Genomic DNA, 21769 nt, shown 5'->3' on the forward strand with positions numbered 1-21769 from the left:
GTTACGCTTAATAAAAGAATCTTATCTGGTTTCCGGTTTCCATTCTTACTACTTTATTTAGTCAAAGGATTTTAGGTGGTAAACTTAGGAATCCAGAAAAGATGATGTCCAAGAATCTGTTGTTTTAATAGAAATGGGTAAATACATTTGCCAAATTCAGCCTATTGTAACATTGTTGCCTGAAATGCTCTAGCTACATCTTACTTGGTTGCCTGGCATGGCCACACTAAATCTGTGGGTGCTGCTGGCAGTAGAGGAGGTGGTGGTGATGCCGCCATCGCAGGGTAGCAAAGGTGTTCTCTCAGCAAATATTGGTAACACCCTTTCTGTGCAGGATGGCGCACTGTACGCCCAGCTTAGTGTGTTGCTGTTGCTGGGAATTGCAGTTCTATCCTGCCAGGTTGTGTTTTTTATGCTGACCAGTGTATTTAGGCTGATCATCAGTTGTGATTAGATTTTCCTGCTGTAACAATCGGACAACAACATGCCGTACTTAAACAGTCGCCATTGTTTTATTTTATTTTTTTCATCAGTAGTACATGTGAACATAAGACACTTTGTAATATATCTTATTGGAGAAATCTGCTTCTTATTCCTGAGCTTTCATTGTCAAAACTCTCAATTCACAGGTAAAGTCTGTCTTGAGTGAATGCAGACTTTCCCGTTACTGAGATAGGCGATGACAGTTTGTGCTCATAAAGTGCTATGAGCTGATGGCCCAATACCGACCCTTTCTTCTATAGACATAGTTGAGTCAATTCTACCTAATCGTAAATCCATAACCAGCAAATCATATATGATGGAAACCACATTATGTATTTGAGAAAGTTGGTGTAATACAATTGTTGTCAGCATTATTGGCAACCTGATTGTTTATTACATAAAAAAAAGTAAATAACTGGCAAATGTTTTTGTAGCCATTTGTGAGCTTCTTGAACTCATCTGCTGGGATTATTTTCCACTGCATTTCTTTCAAGCTCTTGAATGTTTGCAGGGTTCCATTTTCCAATTGCAGTCTTCAGATCCCTCCAAAGAATTGTAATTAGACTGAGATCAGGGTTAATTTCTGGCCCACTTGAAACAAACAATTTTTTCTCTCTTAACCATTCTTGTGCACTTTTGGATGTGTGCTTTTGGACATTATTTTGCCGTACTACACATTTTGTTGTACTCTAGCCTAGTTTTCACACACTTTGGGGGATTTTTTTGCTCTAAAATGCTCTGACAATCCTGTGATATCGTTGTTCATTTAACACATTGAAAGATGGTCTGGTCCGGTCTTAATGGCAGCAAAACAACCCCTAGATATTATATATCCTCCATTTTTTTATACACCTTCCTTTAAGCATTGTGGCCCTCCTTGACCTTCTAGAGAGGGCTGTTTTTTTCAGTGTAAGATGTATGCTGTTGGTTGAGACCATAGCTCCAGATGTCTCTAGCTGAACCTGAAGTTCTTTGGATGCTGTATATAAGTTCTTGGATGTTTAATTCTTTGCCACATTTTCAAATAACTTTCACAAGGTTCTCCCATCAGTTTTGCTCTTTCCACCATGTCTTTGAAGGTTCTTGACGGTCCCATAAATAGCAAACTTCTTGATAACAATTCAAACTGTTGAAGCTGGGATGGCATGGTCTTTGGGGACTTTAGACTGCTTGTGCTTGGTAATAATAGCATTTCTGGTCTACTTTGCCATTGTGAATTAGGAAAGGCTGATTAAAGTCTTACAAGGGCTGACAAGACTGGGACAGGTAAGTCTAATTAATCACAGGTTAGTCTAATTTTGGACTTTGTTTCATACTGAATAGCGGACACCACTAGTCATGTTCTGACATTGTTTTCATTTTTGTACCTTTTTTAACTTTATTTCTGGGCATTGTGCTTTTCTGTATCGAACATGAGTTTATATACAGAATGTCCAAGCTATTTAATTAAACATTTTATTTTGGGAGATATTTTACTTAATATTCAAGGGTGCCAATAACATTTACTGCAACTGTATGCTCAAAAAAGGAAGGAAAATTATGGACTATAATAAACCTAAAAATGACAGGTGCTTGGACCTGTTTGAGGAGTTGGATTATCAGGTTTGGACCGTCCTCAGCACCTCCTGTTAGCTTGATAATTCAGATTTGTTTGATATTAGCATATTGGGCTGGAGGGTCTGACTGTCCTGACATAGTCCACAAATATCCCTGCCCTCATATCTTCAGTCCCCGTTGTGCCTTTGTATGTCACTGTATTTAGCCTTATTCATATGTTAGTATTTAACCAGTAAGTAAAAGCCCAAACCACTGGTGGCTGCAGAATCTTTGAATTCTGTTTTTTCTTTCTGTAGTGTCCACTCCTGATTTTGCCCTACAGATACTGTCTCAAAAATACTGACATGTCATTCCTTATAAAGGGAATTTTCCCTTAAAGCTATATTGTAAAACATCTGGAGGCATATGGTGCCAGTACATAAGGTATGGTAGAGCACCACAAAATCTGGGGTTGTTCAGTCTGTGCCTGTGCTTCCACAGCATGAATTTTCTTACAGGTTCTGATTTACAGAGGTTTTCCAGTTTCAGATAACCCCTGTCCCTTTGTTGCAGTTTGTTTAAAAAGACCCCACTACGCTTTACTCACCCCCATTGGTTACAGCGCGGAGTCTGTCACTGTTCCGATGTCTATTATTGTCTGCAGCACTGACATTATGTCATTAACGCTTCACCAATCTTTGAGCTCAGCGAGTCGTGCCGTGAACTCGGCAGAGCCACTCAGCTCCGTTATTGACTGCAGCGTCAACGTGACAATAGTGCTGCAGACAATCAGCGGGAGCAGCGGCACAGACTCTGCTCCGGATCCAGGGAGGGTAAATAAAGCACAGTCTGTTTTTTTAAAAGCTAATTGCAGGGAGGGACAGGGTTTTCCGAAACCGGGAAAAAACATTTAAGTCTAAGTTAAGGGTGGTGATGGATACTTCCGGATATTACAGAATATCCATCCTTACTAATTATAATGGCCATAAAGGATAATTTGTTTCTGCTTTCATAGCATTTTTTTTTTAGCTTTCTCTGGAACAATGATGCCTATAAGGTAGAACTAGATGTAATTTGCTACAAGTTTTTGATGATCATTTTTATGGATTTTGTATATCCACTTTTATTTGACTACAGAAGAGTATATGGTTAGGCCAGTCTGCTGCATTTTTGGGCCGGTAACTTTAGAAAATGGCTTGCCCTTTTACCTTACGTAGGCACAAGTGATCATCTCTTCCATTTGTGCTTTACTTTGCAGTCCCTGTCTTATACAAGTTCTTCCTGTGGAAGCTTTTTCTTTTTCAATGTTTTTCTCTTCCCTCTTCTATTTATATATGACTGAGACAAACCTTCTGTCACAGGAGAAATATCTCTCGGGATGGGAATGGCTTTTATCAAGTTTCAGTTATGCCAAGTGAAAGCTTAACATGCTTTGCTTTCTCTAAAAGGTTTTGCTATGGATTGCCCATGATCTGTTATTTCTCAAATCTGCTTACATTTTATTTATTTTTTTCCTTTTTTTTTGTTAATTGTGATGGAGCATTAGTCATCCACAGTGTAAAGTGAATCTCAACTTTTATCGCAACATTGATGCTCCAGTCCTCTTCTGCACCACGTGACCGTAGCTTTTACTAGCCAACTCAAATGGTGAACCAGTTTAAGTCTATGAGAGCCAGAAGAAGGTGTGTGAATCGGCTAGCCAGAACTGCGGTCATGTGTTGGAGATGAGGATGGGAAACAGATGAAGACAGTGATGGGTATGTCTTTTAATGCATGCGCTGTTCACATTTTACCTATGACTAAAGGAGAGGATACTTAAAAGAAAAAAAATGGCAGAGGGCTATTTTAAAGGGGTTATTCTAATATTTATAAAAAAATTGTGACCCAAAGCAGGGTATGGGTTAAATTGAAGCTAGAGTTCCAGCTCTTATCTCTTTGGTGGACTCCAAGCAGACAAAAGATTCACCAAATTTATTAAGACCTACTCCTCTTAATATATTTGACACATAGTACTCCATTGATGTGTGAAACTCCAGTTATAGTATATTTCACCCAATAGATTAAAGAGGTTGTCCACTACTTTTACATTGATGGCCTATCCTTAGGGTAGGTCATCAATATCTGATCGGTAAGGGTCCGACACCTGACACCCCCGCTGATCAGCTGCTATCGGTGGCAGCGGCTGCTGGACATAAATACTTGCGGAGCTGCTCTGTCTACCTGTAGTGACCGGGGCTTGGTACTGCACATCTGCCTCCTATCCAAATCAATGGGAGGCGGATGTAGAGTAACCTGCAGCGGCTACTACAAGTAGACCGAGCAGCTCAGCAAGTGAGTGCTTCCTTTTTGGCCACTGGTAACAGATGATCAGCGGTGGTGCCGGGTGTCGGACCCCGGCCGATCAGACATTGATGACCTATCCCAAGGATAGGCCATCAATGTAAAAGTAGTGGACAATCTCTTTAATTTGCGATTAGACTCTCGGATGTCTAAAGTTCATCAATCGGATGCCAAAGGAGACACAAAAACTACAGTTTGAACCGAAAGACACAATGTGTTTCTCTTCTTGCTTCGATGAGAAAAATATAAGAAAATGCAAGTGTGCACATACCCTTATATGGGGATAAAAATCATTTCAACTATTGCATCTTGATTGCCTTGACAGCGATTCAGAACTTGAATTGCAAGAAAGCAATCATTATTGGCCAGCTCAGAGATGCTGCCATTATTTTAACCAGCATTAAAGGGAATCTGTCATCTGGTTCAGGCTGCCCAAATGATATAGTTCTGGAAAACCTTGTAAATAAAGGGCAACCCCAAACCTGATATGCCGTCCATTAGGGTTATGCTAATTGAGCTTGAGTGTAATGACGGCTTTTGATAAAGTGTGCGTGTCACTGCTGCTATCCCAATGTAGAAATGGAAAGCGCTTTCAGGAACATTTTGTGGTGCATCAGGAGGCGCTGCCTTTTTCCTAAGGTCTTCTCAGAATCTTGGTTTATTGATGACGCATTTCGCAGTCATACAGGCTACTTTATCAGTCCTGATATACACACTTCCACCTCTTTGTTAGCTTTGCCTGTGGTGGAAGTGTGTAAATGAAACTTCATGAAGGGCTCTGTACGACTCAGAAACAGGTAGCTAATAAATAATTTCTATGAAATTCTTTTGGAGTGGTTTGGAATCCCTCTTGATCCTCGAAGGCAAACAGTGCTCCTCTCCTTAGGCCTCATTCACACGTCCGATTTTTGTGTTCGAGTGCTATCCTGTGGTTTTCACGAATAGCACTCATATCTGTGATAGTCTATTCACATGTCCATGATTTTTCGGAAAATCGTGGAGACATGTCTGTTTTTAATGCGAGGGTTGGATCAGAATCGCCAATGCAAATCAAAGGGTCCGTGCAAAAATCAGACCGCACTCTTATGGCATCAAAGTGCAGCCCGATTTTCATGGACTGTCAGAATGGAAAAGGTGGAGATTTTTTTTTATTTTTCCACGTATGAGAAAATCGGATGACACTCATACCACACTCTGATCAGAATAATAGGTCCGTTTTTCACGTATGTGGGAATAATCGGACGTGTGAATGAGGCTTCAGTAGAATTTTCTCTGGTTAAGGCCGGTTTCACACATCTGTGTCTCATGGTTCAAATACAGACCATGAAGTATGGACTGGCCGCGGGCCTCCTGATCCAAACAGCCAGCCTCATATGGCTATTGAGTTTGGGCTAGTCCGTACATCGCAGTACACAAATGTTATAAAACCCATCTTATTCAACATACAGTCCATAGGTGTAAAACCGGTATTTGCTAATTTTGTCCAATTCACATTGTATGTATAATAGTGTCCAGTGTCAAGATTAATTGGTCATAAATCATTTCACTCAGGTTCCACAGGCTTTAAAAGTAGACTTTTATTTTTATCTTTTTCAAAATATTATATGCGATCTATTAAAGCTTTTTTTTTTTTCTTTTGTTTCACGTTGCAACAGGCTCAACAAGAAAGCTTGTCCAAGACCAGAAAATAAATCTACCAGCCTGTCCTTTTTTTTTTTTAATAAGACACATTTCATTACAAAATTTATATCCATAGGAACATTTATAAACGCCTCTATTTGACATCATATAAAATAAACTAAATTTCAATATTTGACTCAAGATTTGTACATGGAACATTTACAATATGTACATTGCAATAATATAACAAGAAAATTATTTTATTTACAGAAAGTCAAAAGTGCAAGGCCGTGTTAACCCTTTAAGTGCCAGACCACCTTTACCCATGTCAAAAAAAGATGGTAACACCACCAATGGGGACATAAAACATAAAAAAAGGGAGTTGTAAACAAAAGATATATGGAAGATGAGAATGAGGAATGATTTTGAACTTTAATACTTTGATTACATTAAATAATATTTAGCAGTGATGTATTGTTAAAAGTTACATTTTGGTTCCAGAGTTGGTGCAGTCAGCACTTGGAATTAATGAACCCAACAAATAGGGATTTTGGATTCTTCCAATATAACCATTGCAAAATGTGACATTACTACATTTATTGTCCAATTTTTTTCACAATGGATAATCTATATAAAAGAAGTTTGTCTTGGGGCAAGTTCACACAAATGACGTATGCTGCAGAGATTTTCTGACAAAATCACCAACTCATGGATTTTGGGGCACTTTTTTAATGTTTGCTGAAAAAAAAAAGTCAATTTTTCTGTAGCATTACCCTGGCACTCCCTTGCTGATACTCTCCATTTCCATAATGACATGTGGAGATGAGCGAACCCAAATGTAAAAGTTAGTGTCCGGTGCTAAACGCTGAACACTGACTTCTCCCTGATGTCCGTTGTAATGTTCTGGAGTTCTGGGGAAAATCCGTTGCAGAGAAAGAGAGAAATTTTCCAGCTGAAAAATTTGGGTCCTCATTTGTTTTCAATGGGTTTCGGGTTCTGGTTCAAGTACGGGTAAAGTTCTGGTACCCGAACCGAACTTTGTAAAAAAGTTCAGGTAGGGTACCAGAACCCGAACTTCCACGGGTCCGCTCATCCCTACATGTAACTGCTTCAGCAGTCAGGTACCAAGACAACATAACTATAGACTGATGGAAGAGGCAAGTGTCCTGAAGTTCCAAGGGACTGGACGATCTGCTTCTACCTCTACAACAGAATGATTTAATTATGGATTTCTTCTTCCCTGTTAAATTTAAGGGCGATTTCTGCGTGAAAAATGTATACTGCATGTGGATAAGTTTGTTAAATTCTCATCGACTCGCCTGCTGCTCAATTCCACTTCTTAATTTCCATGTACGACTCTGCTCAGAACATCTGCAGCATTTCCGTCCTGTGTGAATTTACCCTAAAGGTTCACGCCTACTGAAGCATGATGAGATGAACGCAGAAGCGTTCATGCTTGTAGGTCTTGTATAGGGCTCATGGACACTCTCTTGCTACTTCTCCGTTCATGAGCTGTATATTGAAAGGATTGTATAGGATTAGAAAAACATGGTTGTTTTCATCCAGATATAGCCCCACTTTTGTCCATTTGATATATAGAAGAAAACTGCAATACCATATTAGCTGATCAACAAAAGTGGAATGTTTTGCTCATCCTGTCCTGTGGATCAGGAAAGCCTTTGCAAAAGCAAACTTTGATAAGGGCTCTTCATACTTGAAGGAAACGTGATGGGCACTCCTAGTGGAGCCACCAACGTTGATGTGAACCTAGCATTAGTCTGTGCACTTAACTGACATCCTAAAACTATAGGTCCCCCAACATGGAATGGGATGGGGGGAGCATCTGACAATAATCAAAATGTATTTCCATGGTCTTGGAGAGGAACAGTCACTTTTAGATAAGACTAAGCAAACATTTCCTTATATTCTGCCGATATCACTAGTAGGTGAACGTACCACAGTGATCTGGTACTATAAAACGCTTCACACTTTTCCTCTGTTTAGGGTACTTACACTGTTTTCAACGGGAGCCTGAGATTCACAAAAACCAAGGACCATTTGAGACACAGCTTGCGACTTTTGCTAATGGAGGTGGGAATTAAGACTGGTCATATGGCAAGAGGTCATCTACAGAGGTCACCCCCTATAAGGCTATAGTAATAGTTACATACTTATGGCTATACAACACAGTACCAGGTTGTAACCTGTAGTGGTCACTGTGAGGATGAATGAAAATAAATTGAAACTTATTTTAATTAAAAAAATAAATAAATTAAAGGGGTTGTCCACTTCTATTTAAAATATGCCAAAGCGTTTTTATGATAAAAAGCAGCTTCTTTGTAATTACCTCCCTCTGCTGTTTCTGCCTGTGAGTGGCGCTATCACTGGCCGCTCACAGGCATCACGTGACCCCCGGCTGCAGCTGGCACTGACATCCGCTGACGTCACGACAAGTCCAGGCTGCAGCCGAGGGTCCCTCTTCCGCGTTCCACCGGTGGCTGCTGGCTTGTGGGTGGGGTTATTCCCCTGCGTCACACCCGGCATCCACCGCGCGCTCTCCCTCTCCCCATTCATTGGGAAAGTCCGCGGTGGATGCTGCGTGTGACGCAATGGGGTAACCCAGCAGCCACCACGGGGACCCCAGCGCTGAGTCACGCCTCAATAGACGTGATGTCAGCCGGGGGTCACGTGCTGCCTGTGAGCGGCCAGTGATAGCGCCGCTCACAGGCAGAAAAGGCAGAGGGAGGTAATTATAAAGAAGTTGCTTTTCATCATAAAAACGCTTTGGTATATTTTAAATAGTAGTGGACAACCCCTTTTAAAGCTCAGTCACACCGAACCGACCAGTACCAATAGATTTGTGGCTAAAAATACCTATCCCCCTCCCAATATAAAAGAGCGCCTAATAATGGAAATAAACATAATTTCTTGATATGTCATGAACATTCCTGTACTAATACTGTGGCTGTTTAGTCGATGAACAGGACCAAAATTGAGCTCAACTTAATAGTTGATTTTAGACTGTTAGGCCACATGCACACATTGAGTATTTGTAAGCCAAAATGATGAACAATGGTCCGTCTTTGAAGAAATGAGAAAAATCACGGACCTCTGAATGAGGCCCTAGACTGTTCACATTACCGCGTTCATTCTTTATCGCGTATGACATAAAATGACATATTGCAATAACATTCAAATGAATCTCTCCATACTACGAACTTATGTAGTTATAAAAGCTACCGAAAAATGTAACTTTCTCAAAATCTGCCACATTTTAATAACTAATAATTCAGTCTACACAATGGCTGTCTCCAGTGTAGTCCTTCAGTACCCTGTAGTTCACCACGCCATCTCCATTTTGGTCCGCAGCTTCTTATGTGATTGTTCGATTATGTGCTATAATTCTAAGTTACTTCTTCTGGTTAGCATTTAAAATGCATGTTTAATAGGATCCCTGAACCTCCCTGATGAATTGGACTGGCCATGTTAGTAATCCTGTATCCGAACTTCTGTACAGATTTATATACATATCTACTAGTGATGAGCGAGCGCGCATCGGGGTGCTCGGGTACGCATCGAGTATCACGGGTGCTCGAGTGACATGCTCGAGTCCCCGCCTCGCATGTTTCATGGCTGTTAGACGGCGGGGATTGCCTGCTATACATGGGCAATCACCGCATGTTTATTGGCTGTCTTAACAGACGCAAAACATACGAGGTGGGGACTCGAGCATGTCGCTTGAGCACCCGCAATACTTTGCTCATCACTAATATCTACCAAAAGCTCAAGTTATTGAAAACACAATTGGTGGAGGTCAAAACAGGGCATTCTTCAGAAATACACAATATTTTTACAATTTGCTAATATTAAATTATGGTTTCCCCACCCCAAAAGTAGCACCACTCTTGTCTATTAGCTGTGACTGGTAATGCAACTGAGCACAAATTGAATGGATTAAGAGACACAAACTGCAGACAAGCGTGGCACTGTTTACTGGCTTATCCCATTGAAGTCACTTGGGAAAACATAGCATTGAAATCAATGCTGAGGACAGGGCCAGTCCCCATAACTGGAGCATATAAAGTCTTTTAAAGGGAAAAGAACATATTGAGGCTGATTTATACCAATGAGCTATGCAAACAGTGTCAGTCTCCCCTTAACAGTGTGCAACCGGTCATCAACAGGGACCATGCCCCGTTGGGTCTCATTTAGGACGTCCCGATTTTTAGAGTACGAGAAAAGCAGACTGATTTTCATCCATTTTTGGTCCGTGTGTCCATTTTCATATCAGTGTAATATCCGTTTTTCTCATAGGCAAAAAAATAATCCAAGCTTCTCCTACCCATTAAGCAGAAAAACTGGACAGCACTCGGTTGAAACACAGATGACATCCGAGTGCGATCTGTTTTTTTTTTTTTTGGACTGACCCATTGAATGTTTAAGCTTATTCTGCAACTTGCTGACTTTTTTTCTTTTTTACGGACCATTGGTCCACTCAAAAGAAAAAGAAAAATTGCACATGTGAACAGACCCATAGACTGTAAGGTGTTTTATCCATGAAAAAATATGGATGGAATATGTCCTTGAAAAGCAAACGTCTGAATAATGCCTTAATGAATGTGACTTTTCCAGGATGGACTTTGCTTTGGCTTTAGACAAACTTGGTGCAAATTCATATATTTCTTAAACAGTAGACGTGGCCCCATGAGCATGGCGTTTTGGTCAAACATCCTATTCTTTTTCATAGATTTTTTTTGTAAGTAGATGAATAATTCGGCCATATTGTCTAAAATGGCTCCAAATAAACTGCAACTTGGAATTGACGAATGAACCCAGTGCATCCCACCACTATGGTATAATACTGCACCCAAAAAACGGCAGATAAAAGCACTGTGTGTACATGGCCGTACAATGCTTCCAAGCTGGAGTTTCACCTTAATGTACTTTGATATAGCCCTTGGGTAGTTTATGGCTTGAAGCTTGGACTGGGGGGGTCTGACTTGCATACACTCATTTGCAGGGTATATAATCCAAAATAAGAGCAGCATTTTGGTTTTCCTATATTTCATCTTATACATTCCAATAGAATAAATATCCGGGCATTTACTTAATATACGAGTCTCATAAATAACAGATGTACAAAGGATCACACATAATACAATACAACGTCAAGGTGAATTTACAATCTGCCAAGGTTAGGTGATCGTTACTTCGGCCATCCTCACAGGACGTAACCATAAAAGCCGCTCAATTGGACAATTTGTATCCGGTGCCCAGATGTGCATCTGTGTCTATTACCTGATGGGTTTTCATCACTTGTCCCAAGCTGCCCACTCTCCGATCCGTGCTCGCTTCAGTAGTCATACACATACCGGACAGGCCATAACACGTGAGCGACGGCTCAGTAGTAGAAACAATTAGGCAGAATGAGCAGCTGGACAGGTCTTTCGTTTGTACAGGAGGCACTATCGAATATTGCGGAATATTTTGACTTGGAGACAATGAAAAACATATACATTTCAGAACACATCCCGATGCAATAAATATATTAATATAACAAATAGAATCCATAAATCTGTACATTCTTATATGACCGTCTATTCTAATAACTGCACACGTATGAAATAAATGCTGGATATTAACAGCATTAATCCGAATGACAGTGCAAGTAATTCCAAAGCAACGCGGCCCCACGGAGAGTATCCATGTGCCCATCTTTAAAGGACGAACCAGCCGTTCCACCTGTATACAGACATAGCAGGGCTGGCGTTCACTTTTTTTGTGCACCGTGCTAACACCATAGCCCCATAGTTTTACCTACAGCCCTATGAAAACCCCTCAGGCAGGGCACATTTGCTATTTCTGCGCTGTTTTATCTGCCAATGGACATTTCAGCCAACCAGCACCAGGCTGGAGCGTACTGACCAGTTTGGTAATATTAAGGACTTTTCTAGCTCTCTCTATACATATAATACTTTGGCATTAAACTCCTGATTGATAAAAGGGCATATGGGTCATCACTCTATTAGGATAAATCTCTGAAATTCTTCATAAAGTAGATGTACAAAAACGCAGAATTAGCTTCTAAGGTACAGAAAATGAGTGCCTGAGGTTATCTGACTTTGTCGTAGATCAGTTGCGGACACAGACAGAAGAGGACCCCTGTACAGGAACAGTATATGGACTCTTTGCAGTCCAATAGCTCATGATAATGCACAATTCCACCAGTGTTGGATGTGGAAATGAGCCCCCTTTCTTTTTGGACCCTTGTGCGGCTGCACCAATGATATGTCCGCCCCTGCCATAGACAGCCTGCCTGACCCTCCAAGCACTTCTCAGTTTGACCAAAACCACTATCTATATGGCTATATAGTTTGCTGGGCATAGGTAGTCATAATATAGTCACTTATTGGGTAGTCACTTTGGCAAACCAAAAAAAGAGAGCCCCTAACATACACTTTGGTGTACAGATAACATCAGAACTCAGAATTACTCTTGGTTCTTGAAGGCAGCTGGGAATCTATATAATATAATATATGGGTTTTGCAGTTTTCTTCTTGGATTGGTTCATCAGCCATCTCCAGTGAAAACTTCTCCTTCTTCAGCACAATCTTCGGTGAAGTGGGCATTTAGAGAGGGCTTCTGGGCCCGGTAATGTCCTCTACGACTGTTGCACATGGTGCACAAGTATAATGCCTGAGATATTATTCTCTTTTCCTCTAGTGTCACGGGAGTTGCATGTCCGGTAAGTCGGATATATTACCAGATTGATTTTGTTGTTGAGGATGCAGAAAATAGCCCATGGTATTCTGCTGAGGGATGTGAGGCTGCTGAAACATACGCTGCGACTGGCCCGATTGCAACGATTCTGGATTTTGCATCTGAAACACAATGGAAAGAGTGAAAAATAATACCAACGTTGAAAATGTTAAACCTTAAACGGCCAATTGTTTAAATCAGGTTTTTAAGTTCAATTTATGTTTTAATCTTTGATAATTTGTCAGTATATAAAAAAAACCCAGAAATGTTATAATTTTCTCAATGGATACTAGGGGTAATACAACAGTAGAATCACAGTGCTTGTTATGCATATATGACTTTGCAGCAGACTCATTATCATCACAGACAGGATTATAATGAAAGATAACACCTCTATACACAGCTGGTAACACATGATCCACCATTCACAATAGATGATGCCATTAATCTAAAAGTTCCCTGACCCTAGTCTTATACTCACCAGCCACTGTCTTCTGCTCTTCCCGGCACCATCTTGTGACCGCAACTTCTGACTGACCAGAAGTAATTGTTACAAGCTCTCAGTGTAAGTCTATGAGACCCTCGTTCTGCCTCTAATAGACTTACGTTGAGTAGTGACTTACGGATCGCCTACCGATCTGGCAGTAGACGACCGTAGTGGTGCCCATGACATGGTAAGATGACAGCTGGTAAGTATAAGACCGGGGCAGGAAAACTTGGATTAATGGCACCACTCCAGCAGTAAAATAAAAAAAATCGCTGGCGTGGTGCGTTAATATAGATAGTGCCATGGAAAATGTAAAAAAAAACATTATCAAAAATGTTTAAAAAAATACATTTTGCATAAAACCATGAATTAAAGAATAGGTCATTTCTTGCTAATACACCCCCTTCTCAGTCCAAATGCATATTAGATCCTTATAGTTTTCTACCATTTACATTACCTGAAGGTAGAGATGCTGCGGTTGGACTTGCTGTTGCTGACAATGGTGGAGGTGAACTGCAGCATGGGTCTGTTGGGGGGTAAAGCTGGCTGCAGGGATCATTACTGAGGGGGTGTACGCCGGAGCGGGAGACGCTGCAATCACTGCGCTACATGTGATTGGCTGCATCTGTATCGAGGGTGGCCGCATCTGTTGATCCTGGACAAACCTGACATAAAGAAACCATATGTAAGGCAGACATAATACAAAGATCACTTAAAGAGGTATTCTCAAGTTTAGAAGTCATCCCTATCCATGGGGTTTAGAATTAGATTTTATGCTCCATATTTATCACAATAGCTCAAGCCGGAGGATGCATTTCTTTGTTTTGTCTAACATTATACCACCTCTTGGTTAACTTATTTTACACCATTATTTTATGGCAAAATTTTGGAGCTATCTGGCACATCTTAAACAACACTAACTTTCTGCTACACCATGCCACCTTGCCATATGAGTCCAGTGGGTGGTCCTATTCAGTGATTGACAGTCTTACTTGAATGCAGAGATAGCTGTCAATCACTAGTAAGAATGCCCACTGGACTCATACGTAAAAACTGTCAATGTATAAAATACAAGTCAATACTGAATCTTGTATCATTCTGCTCATCTCCTCCATCTCTACATTATGTTGTCCACAAATCAGACTGCATTGATGTGTCAGGTTCCCTTTAAAAGATATGGACAACTTTGAAGGTATTGTTTTACTTAAATATATGTAATTCTACTGCCTGTGGAGTATCTAGAGTCTGATGGGCCCCGGTGAAAGAGTTTGTGTAAACCTCTGGCAAGCTGGGGGCTTTCCGGTAGGGATGGGGTCCCTGGAAAAAAGAGATAGGGGATGGGACATAAAAGTGGCGTGAATATTCTGCTGCCCATGACCAGAGTAAAGAGAAATGTAAAACGTCAAACAGTTCCAAAGTGACCAGATTTTTATGAGTTGTGTGTTAGAGCTGAAAAAAAGTTTGCAGAACCCTGGTCTAGATCCTTGTGAACCTTCACCAGCCCCGGAGCCTCTTCTAATTAGTAGGCAGGGTGCAACATAATGATGACATCATCCTGGGCCTACCAATCAGAAGAGGTGCTGGGAATGCTGACAGATACTGTAGGAGGAGGTTCACAGGACTCTGAGCTGGCGGTCACGGATTGTTGACCAGGGTCCTGCATTGGAATCTTTTTGCTCAGCTCTAGTGTCTGCCATTACATATAGCTGACTTCGCATAATACTAGCACCCTGAAGCACAAATATGGGCTTGTTTCCAGTATTTCTTGTTGGTAATGGGTATGGTGAGCACCTTGAACCCACAGGTGCTTCACAGAATTTTATTACATTGAGCCATGAAAATGAAAAACTTTTTCATTTTCACAAGGGCAACAGGAGAAAATGGACCATACATTATGTTGTGCAATTTGTCCTGAATACATCGATACCCCGTATGTGGGGAAAACTACTGTTTGGGAGCACGGCAGGTCTCAGAAGGGAAATAGCGTAATTTTGGCTGTTATAAGCATTTTAAGAGCCCCTGACATGCCAAAACAGCAGAAACCCCCACAAATGACACCATTTTGGAAACTACACCTCTGAAGGAATTCATCTAGGGAAGTAGTAAGCATTTTTAACCAACCCTTAGGTGATTCACAGAATTATACAATATTGGGCTGAGTAAATGGAAAATTACCATTTTTTCCACTAAAATATTGCTTTGGCCCCATGTTTTAAATTTTCAAAAGGGATAATAGGAGTAAATGAATGGTACCATTTGTTATGCAATTTCTCCCAAGTACGCCAATACCCCATATGTGATTGAAAACTACTTTTGAGGCAAAGTGCAAAGCTCAGAAGGTAAGAAGAACCTTATTGGAGTTCAGATTTTGCAGGAATGGGTTGAGGTGCCATGCCACATTGGCAGAACCCCTGAGGTGCCAGATCAGTGGAACCTCCCAATTAGTGACCCCAATTTACAAACTACACCTCTCAATTAATTCATCTAAGGGTGCAGTGATCATATTGATACCACAGGTGTGTCACAAAAATTTAATAACATTGGGCAGTGAGGAAAAAATAAAATGTTTACTACAAAAATGTTGTTTTAGCTCCAGATTTTACATTTTCACATGGGAAAATGGGTAAAAATGGCACCAAAATTTGGCACACAATTTCTGCTGAACGTGGCACTATGACATATGTGGCTGTACAGTACTTCTTATCCACACGGCGAGACTCTGCAGGGAAGGAGCGCTATTTGACTCTTGGAGAATAAATTATAATAGAATAGTTTGCTGACTCCACATACAGAGCCCTTAAATGCCAGAAGAAAAGAATACCCCCCTCAAGTGACCCCATTTTGGAAATTATACCCCTCTGGGAATTTATCTACAAGTGTAGTGATGATTTTGACTCCATGGGTGTTTTCCAGAAACAAGCAGCAGTGGATGTTGCAGAGTGAAAATTGCAAATCTGCTGTTGTAGTGCCCAGTACGATCTAGTGCCCATACATACAAGTTTTTATTGGGATCATTTTACATAACATGTTGGATCACATTTATCCTGCACTCTACGCTGAGCACTTACCGTATATCGGGGTTTCCATCTAAATCTCCGAATGCTATGATTCAGATGAAACCCCCTAGGGATCCATTCACTATAATGAGGCAGCAGAGTTACTCTGGACTACCTCTAGCCTCTGTTCATCGGTGTCCTTCTTTTCAGAGGTGCACAACACTGGGGCCAACCTCACTTTTATACACTCTTAAAAAGATGGACACTGTCGGATCATATTCCAGACTGCGTCCACAGTGCCTCCATCTGCCTCATTATAGGGAATCTTCCGCTGGGGTTTCCGTCTGAATCACATATTTCAGAGATTTACATGGAAACCCTGGTGCATGCTCACAGCGTAGAGCGCAGGATAAATGTGAGCAGAGCCTTACTGCGATCTTTGGGAGGCAGAATGAACAAACCAGCAGCAGGTGAAGAATTGTTTTTATTTATTTTTTACCCTGTTCCTTGTGTGGTATAAGTGATTAGATGACTTTATTCTTCGGGTCGGTGCGATTACAGCGATACCTGATTTATATCGGGTTTTTATGATTGACAGCTCTCACACTAAAAAATTAGCTTTATTTATAAAACAAGTTTTTGCATCACCATATTTTGAGAGCTAAAATTTTTCCATATTTCAGCTGATAGAGTCATGTGACGGCTTGTTTTTTGCGGGATGAGTTGACGTTTTTATCAGTATCATTTTTGGGCACATGACATTTTTTGATCACTTTCTATTCTGATTTTTGGGAGGCAGAATGAACAAAAACCAACAATTCAGGCATTGTTTCTTTTATGTCGTTCACCGTGTGGTAAAATTGATAAGGCAGCTTTATTCTTCAGGTAAGTACGATTACAGCGATATCACATGTACATAAGTTTTTTTATGTTTTGATGCTTTTACACAATAAAAACAATTTTTTAGAAAAAAGAATTGTTTTTGTGTCGCTATACTCAGAGCTATAACTTTTTTATTTCTCTGCTGATGGAGCTGTTTTGCGGCTCGTTTTTTGCAGGACAAGATCATAGAATCATAGAATGGTAGAGTTGGAAGGGACCTCCTGGGTCATCTGGTCCAACCCCCTGCTCAAAGCAGGATTCACTAGATCATCTCAGACAGATGTCTGTCCAGCCTCTGTTTGAAGACGTCCATTGAAGGGGAACTCACCACCTCTCGTGGCAGCCTGTTCCACTCATTAATCACCCTAACTGTCAAAAAGTTTTTTCTAATATCTAATCTGTGTCTCCTCCCATTTAGTTTCATCCCATTGCTTATAGTCTTTCCTTGTGCAAATGAGAATAAAGATGATCCTTCTACAATGTGACAGCCCTTGACATATTTGTAGACAGCTATTAAGTCTCCTCTCAGTCTTCTTTTTTGCAAGCTAAACATTCCCAAATCCTGCAACCGTTCCTCATAGGACATGGTTTGCAGACCAGTCACCATTCTGGTCGCTCTTCTCTGAACTTGCTCCAGTTTGTCGATGTCTTTTTTAAAATGTGGTGCCCAAAACTGTACACAGTATTCCAGATGAGGTCTGACCAAAGAGGAGTAAAGACCGATAATGACTTCACATGATCTAGACTGTATGCTTCTGTTAATACATCCCAGAATTGTATTTGCCTTTTTTGCTGCTGCATCACACTGTTGACTCATGTTCAGTCTATGATCTATTAGTATACCTAAGTCTTTTTCACATGTACTGTTGCTTAGCTCTATTCCTCCCATTCTGTATATGCTTTTTTCATTTTTATTGCCCAGATGTAGTACTTTGCATTTTTCCCTGTTAAAAACCATTCTGTTGGTTGCTGCCCACTGCTCCAGTTTATTTAGGTCTTTTTGAATCCTCTCTCTCTCTTCTCTAGTATTAGCTATCCCTCCTAGCTTTGTGTCATCAGCAAATTTAATCAGTTTACCCTCAATTCCTTCATCTAAATCATTGATAAAGATGTTGAACAATACAGGTCCCAGGACGGAGCCCTGTGGTACCCCACTTGAGACATTCATCCAGCTGGATATGAAGCCATTTACAACCACCCTTTGAGTCCGATCACTAAGCCAGTTATGAATCCACCTAACAGTTGCCTGGTCCATTGCATACTTGGTCATTTTTTCAATAAGGATGATGTGAGATACTTTGTCAAATGCTTTGCTGAAGTCAAGATATACTATATCTACAGCATTTCCCTGATCCACCCAGTCAGTGATTCTGTCATAGAAGGAAATTAAGTTAGTCTGACATGACTTGTTAGTTACAAACCCATGCTGACTCTGGTTAATCACTTCATTCTTATCCATGTACTTACATACATGTTGTTTAATAATTTGTTCAAAGATCTTTCCTGGTATAGAAGTCAGACTCACCGGCCTATAGTTCCCTGGGTCCACCTTCTTCCCCTTTTTGAAGATAGGAACAACATTTGCTCTTCTCCAGTCTTCTGGGACTTCTCCTGTTCTCCAAGAATTTTCAAAGATTATGGAGAGTGGTTCTAAAATTTCTTCTACAATCTCCTTCAGTACTCTGGGGTGTAATTCATCTGGACCTGGAGACTTGAACTCATTTATGTTAGCTAAAAATTCCCTCACAATCTTTCTGTTTACTGATAACTTGGATTCCTCTATTCCTTTAAAAGGACAGTGAAGATCAGTTGATGTTACATTTTCTTTCTGAGAGAAAACAGATGCAAAATAGGAATTAAAAAGTTCGGCCTTCTCAACATCCTCTCTTACCATTTCTCCATTTTCATCCTGTAAAAATCCTATAGCATCTTTGACTTTTCTTTTGACATACCCCCAAAATCCTTTTTTATTGCTTTTGACATTTCTTGCAAGCCTTAATTCATTGTCAGCTTTAGCTAACCTGATACGTGCCCTGCAGGATCTGCAGACTGCATTATAATCTTCTTTAGATATGCCTCCCTCTTTCCATTTAATAAACATTTCTTTCTTTCTTTTTAGCATGTGTTTAAGTTCTGTGTTCATCCATCCTGGTTTCCTTAAATGCTTCCCATTCTTCCTACTTTTCGGGATTGTTAACGATTGTGCTTTGAGAATCTCATTTTTAAAAATTTCCCATCCTTCCTGGACATTTTTGTCCTTAAGGACATCCAGCCATTGGATCCCTCCTATTCTCTTTCTGAGTCTCTTAAAATCTGCCTTTCTAAAATCTAACCTTGAAGTTTGAGTCTTCACATGTCTTCCTCCTCTAGTTATCCAAAATTCTATAATAGCATGATCGCTGCCTCCTAGGGTCCCAGCCACCTTTACCTCCTCAACCATTTCCTCCCTGTTTATAAGGATTAGATCCAAAGTAGCAGATCCCCTTGTTTTCTCCCCTACCTTTTGGAAGATAAAGTTGTCAGCAAGAGAGGATAAGAATTTGCTTGACCTGTTAGTTTTACTTGAGAGAGATTCCCAACAAATGTCTGGATAGTTGAAATCTCCCATGACCACTACGTCATATTTTTTGGAGAACTTGGTCATTTGATACATAAAGAGCTCATCCATATCTTCAGCTTACCCAGGTGGCCTGTAGTAAATGCCTACAATGGTGTCCTTTCCGTTGTTCTCTCCTTGTATTCTTACCCAAACAGTTTCCACAGAACTCCCAGTCTCTGAAGCTTCAATCTCTGTGCAGATATACGCTTTTCTAATATACAATGCAACACCTCCTCCTCGTTTATCAAGTCTGTTTCTTGCAAATAAGTTGTATCCTTTTAGCCTTTTATTCCAATCATGTGTATCGTCCCACCAAGTTTCAGTGATTCCAATGACATCATATTCCTTTTCCTGCATTAGTAGTTCCAATTCTCCTTGTTTGTTGCCCATGCTTTGTGCATTTGTATAAAAACATTTTAGTTTGTGATTGGTTTCTCTTCCTCCCATATTTTTATTATTTAGATTTTTTTGTCTTTGTTCTTCTTTTCCACTTCCAGTAGCAGAGATCTCAATAGTATTTGTCAGCTGTATGGCTTTTTCTGGCCTTTTGCTTCCCTTCCCACATTGTTCTAGTTTAAAGCTCTTCTGATGAGTGTAGCAAGGCGACTTCCAAATACATGTTTTCCAGTCTTCGTAAGGTGCACCCCATCTCTAGCAAGTATTCCATCGTATAGGTAATTCATTCCGTGATCCAGAAATCCAAATCCTTGTTGACGGCACCATCGACGTAGCCAGTTGTTCACCTGTAGAATCTTATTCCACCTCATTGTTCCATGGCCATCCACTGGGAGGATGGATGAGAAGACCACCTGCGCTCCCAATTCTTTCACTTTCTTGCCTAAGTCTTCAAAGTCACTGCAGATGGTTTCCAGGTCCTTTCTTGCGGTGTCATTTGTCCCCACATGTATTAGCAGGAATGGGTAGTGATCTGTAGGTCTGAAGAGTCTTGATATCCTGTCAGACACATCTTTAATTTTTGCTCCTGGAAGACAGCACATTTCTCTTGAGGTTATGTCTGGTCTGCAGATAGCGGCCTCTGTTCCTCTTAGCAGGGAATCCCCCATGACCACCACTCTCCGTTTTTTCTTCACAACATTCTTCTTTCTCCATCTCCAGGAGGATTCTGAGGGCTTACAAGGTTATTCATTGCTGGCAAAGTCTTATCTTGCTGTATTTCTTCATGGTTCTCCTGTGTGAGAGCCTGGTACTGGTTCCTGAGCAGTATGGGTGCTGACTGCCTCTCGATCCTCCTGCTTCTGTGGGTCACATGCTTCCATTCCTCTGTTTCGTCAGGTGCAGTTCGAATTTCTTCTCTTTCTGAATCATGAAGAGATAATTCTGCTCTGTCTAAGAACTCTTCACCTTCCTTAATGATTTTCAAGGTAGTTAACCTCTCTTCTAGATTTCGCAACTTTTCCTCCAACAGGGACACAAGCTTGCATTTCTGGCATGTGAAGTCTGGCTTTTCCACTGGCAAGTCTGTGAACATGTAGCAGGATATGCAGCTCACCAAATGGCTCCTGGACTCTTCCATGTTCTTATTGTTAATGTTCTGAAAACAGTGAAAAAAGCTTAAAAAAAAAGCTTCAAAGCTTTACCGATGTCCTCTTTTCAGCTCCAACAGCCAAAATCCAGTGTTCTTTGAGCTCGCGGAGACTCTTCACTTACCCCAAAATGCAGTGGGAATATGCAAATTATCTCCTCAGGACTCCTCCCCTGGTTTACCGATGTCCTCTTTTCAGCTCCAACAGCCAAAATCCAGTGTTCTTTGAGCTCGCGGAGACTCTTCACTTACCCCAAAATGCAGTGGGAATATGCAAATTATCTCCTCAGGACTCCTCCCCTGGTTTACCGATGTCCTCTTTTCAGCTCCAACAGCCAAAATCCAGTGTTCTTTGAGCTCGCGGAGACTCTTCACTTACCCCAAAATGCAGTGGGAATATGCAAATTATCTCCTCAGGACTCCTCCCCTGGTTTACCGATGTCCTCTTTTCAGCTCCAACAGCCAAAATCCAGTGTTCTTTGAGCTCGCGGAGACTCTTCACTTACCCCAAAATGCAGTGGGAA

General features: G+C 40.8%; 1 protein-coding gene across 3 annotated transcripts in view; it reads right to left on the minus strand.

Annotated features, from left to right (window-relative positions):
* Nucleotides 1–12398: 12398 nt before the first annotated feature.
* LOC141154787 (neuronal PAS domain-containing protein 2-like) overlaps nucleotides 12399–21769 on the minus strand; it is a 212568-nt gene continuing 203197 nt past the window's right edge. For all 3 annotated transcript variants that reach the window (XM_073641197.1, XM_073641198.1, XM_073641196.1), the window contains exons 20-21: nucleotides 13683–13890; nucleotides 12399–12860 (exon numbers count right to left, since the gene is read on the minus strand). In XM_073641197.1, coding sequence (XP_073497298.1) covers nucleotides 12705–12860; nucleotides 13683–13890 — 364 coding nt within the window. In that variant the 3' untranslated portion in view covers nucleotides 12399–12704. The remainder of the gene's footprint in view (nucleotides 12861–13682; nucleotides 13891–21769) is intronic.

The sequence above is a fragment of the Phyllobates terribilis genome, unplaced genomic scaffold (genome assembly GCF_046119375.1).
Source record: "Phyllobates terribilis strain yellow unplaced genomic scaffold, ASM4611937v1 Scaffold_7__3_contigs__length_470593459, whole genome shotgun sequence".
NCBI classification, from domain to species: domain Eukaryota; kingdom Metazoa; phylum Chordata; class Amphibia; order Anura; family Dendrobatidae; genus Phyllobates; species Phyllobates terribilis.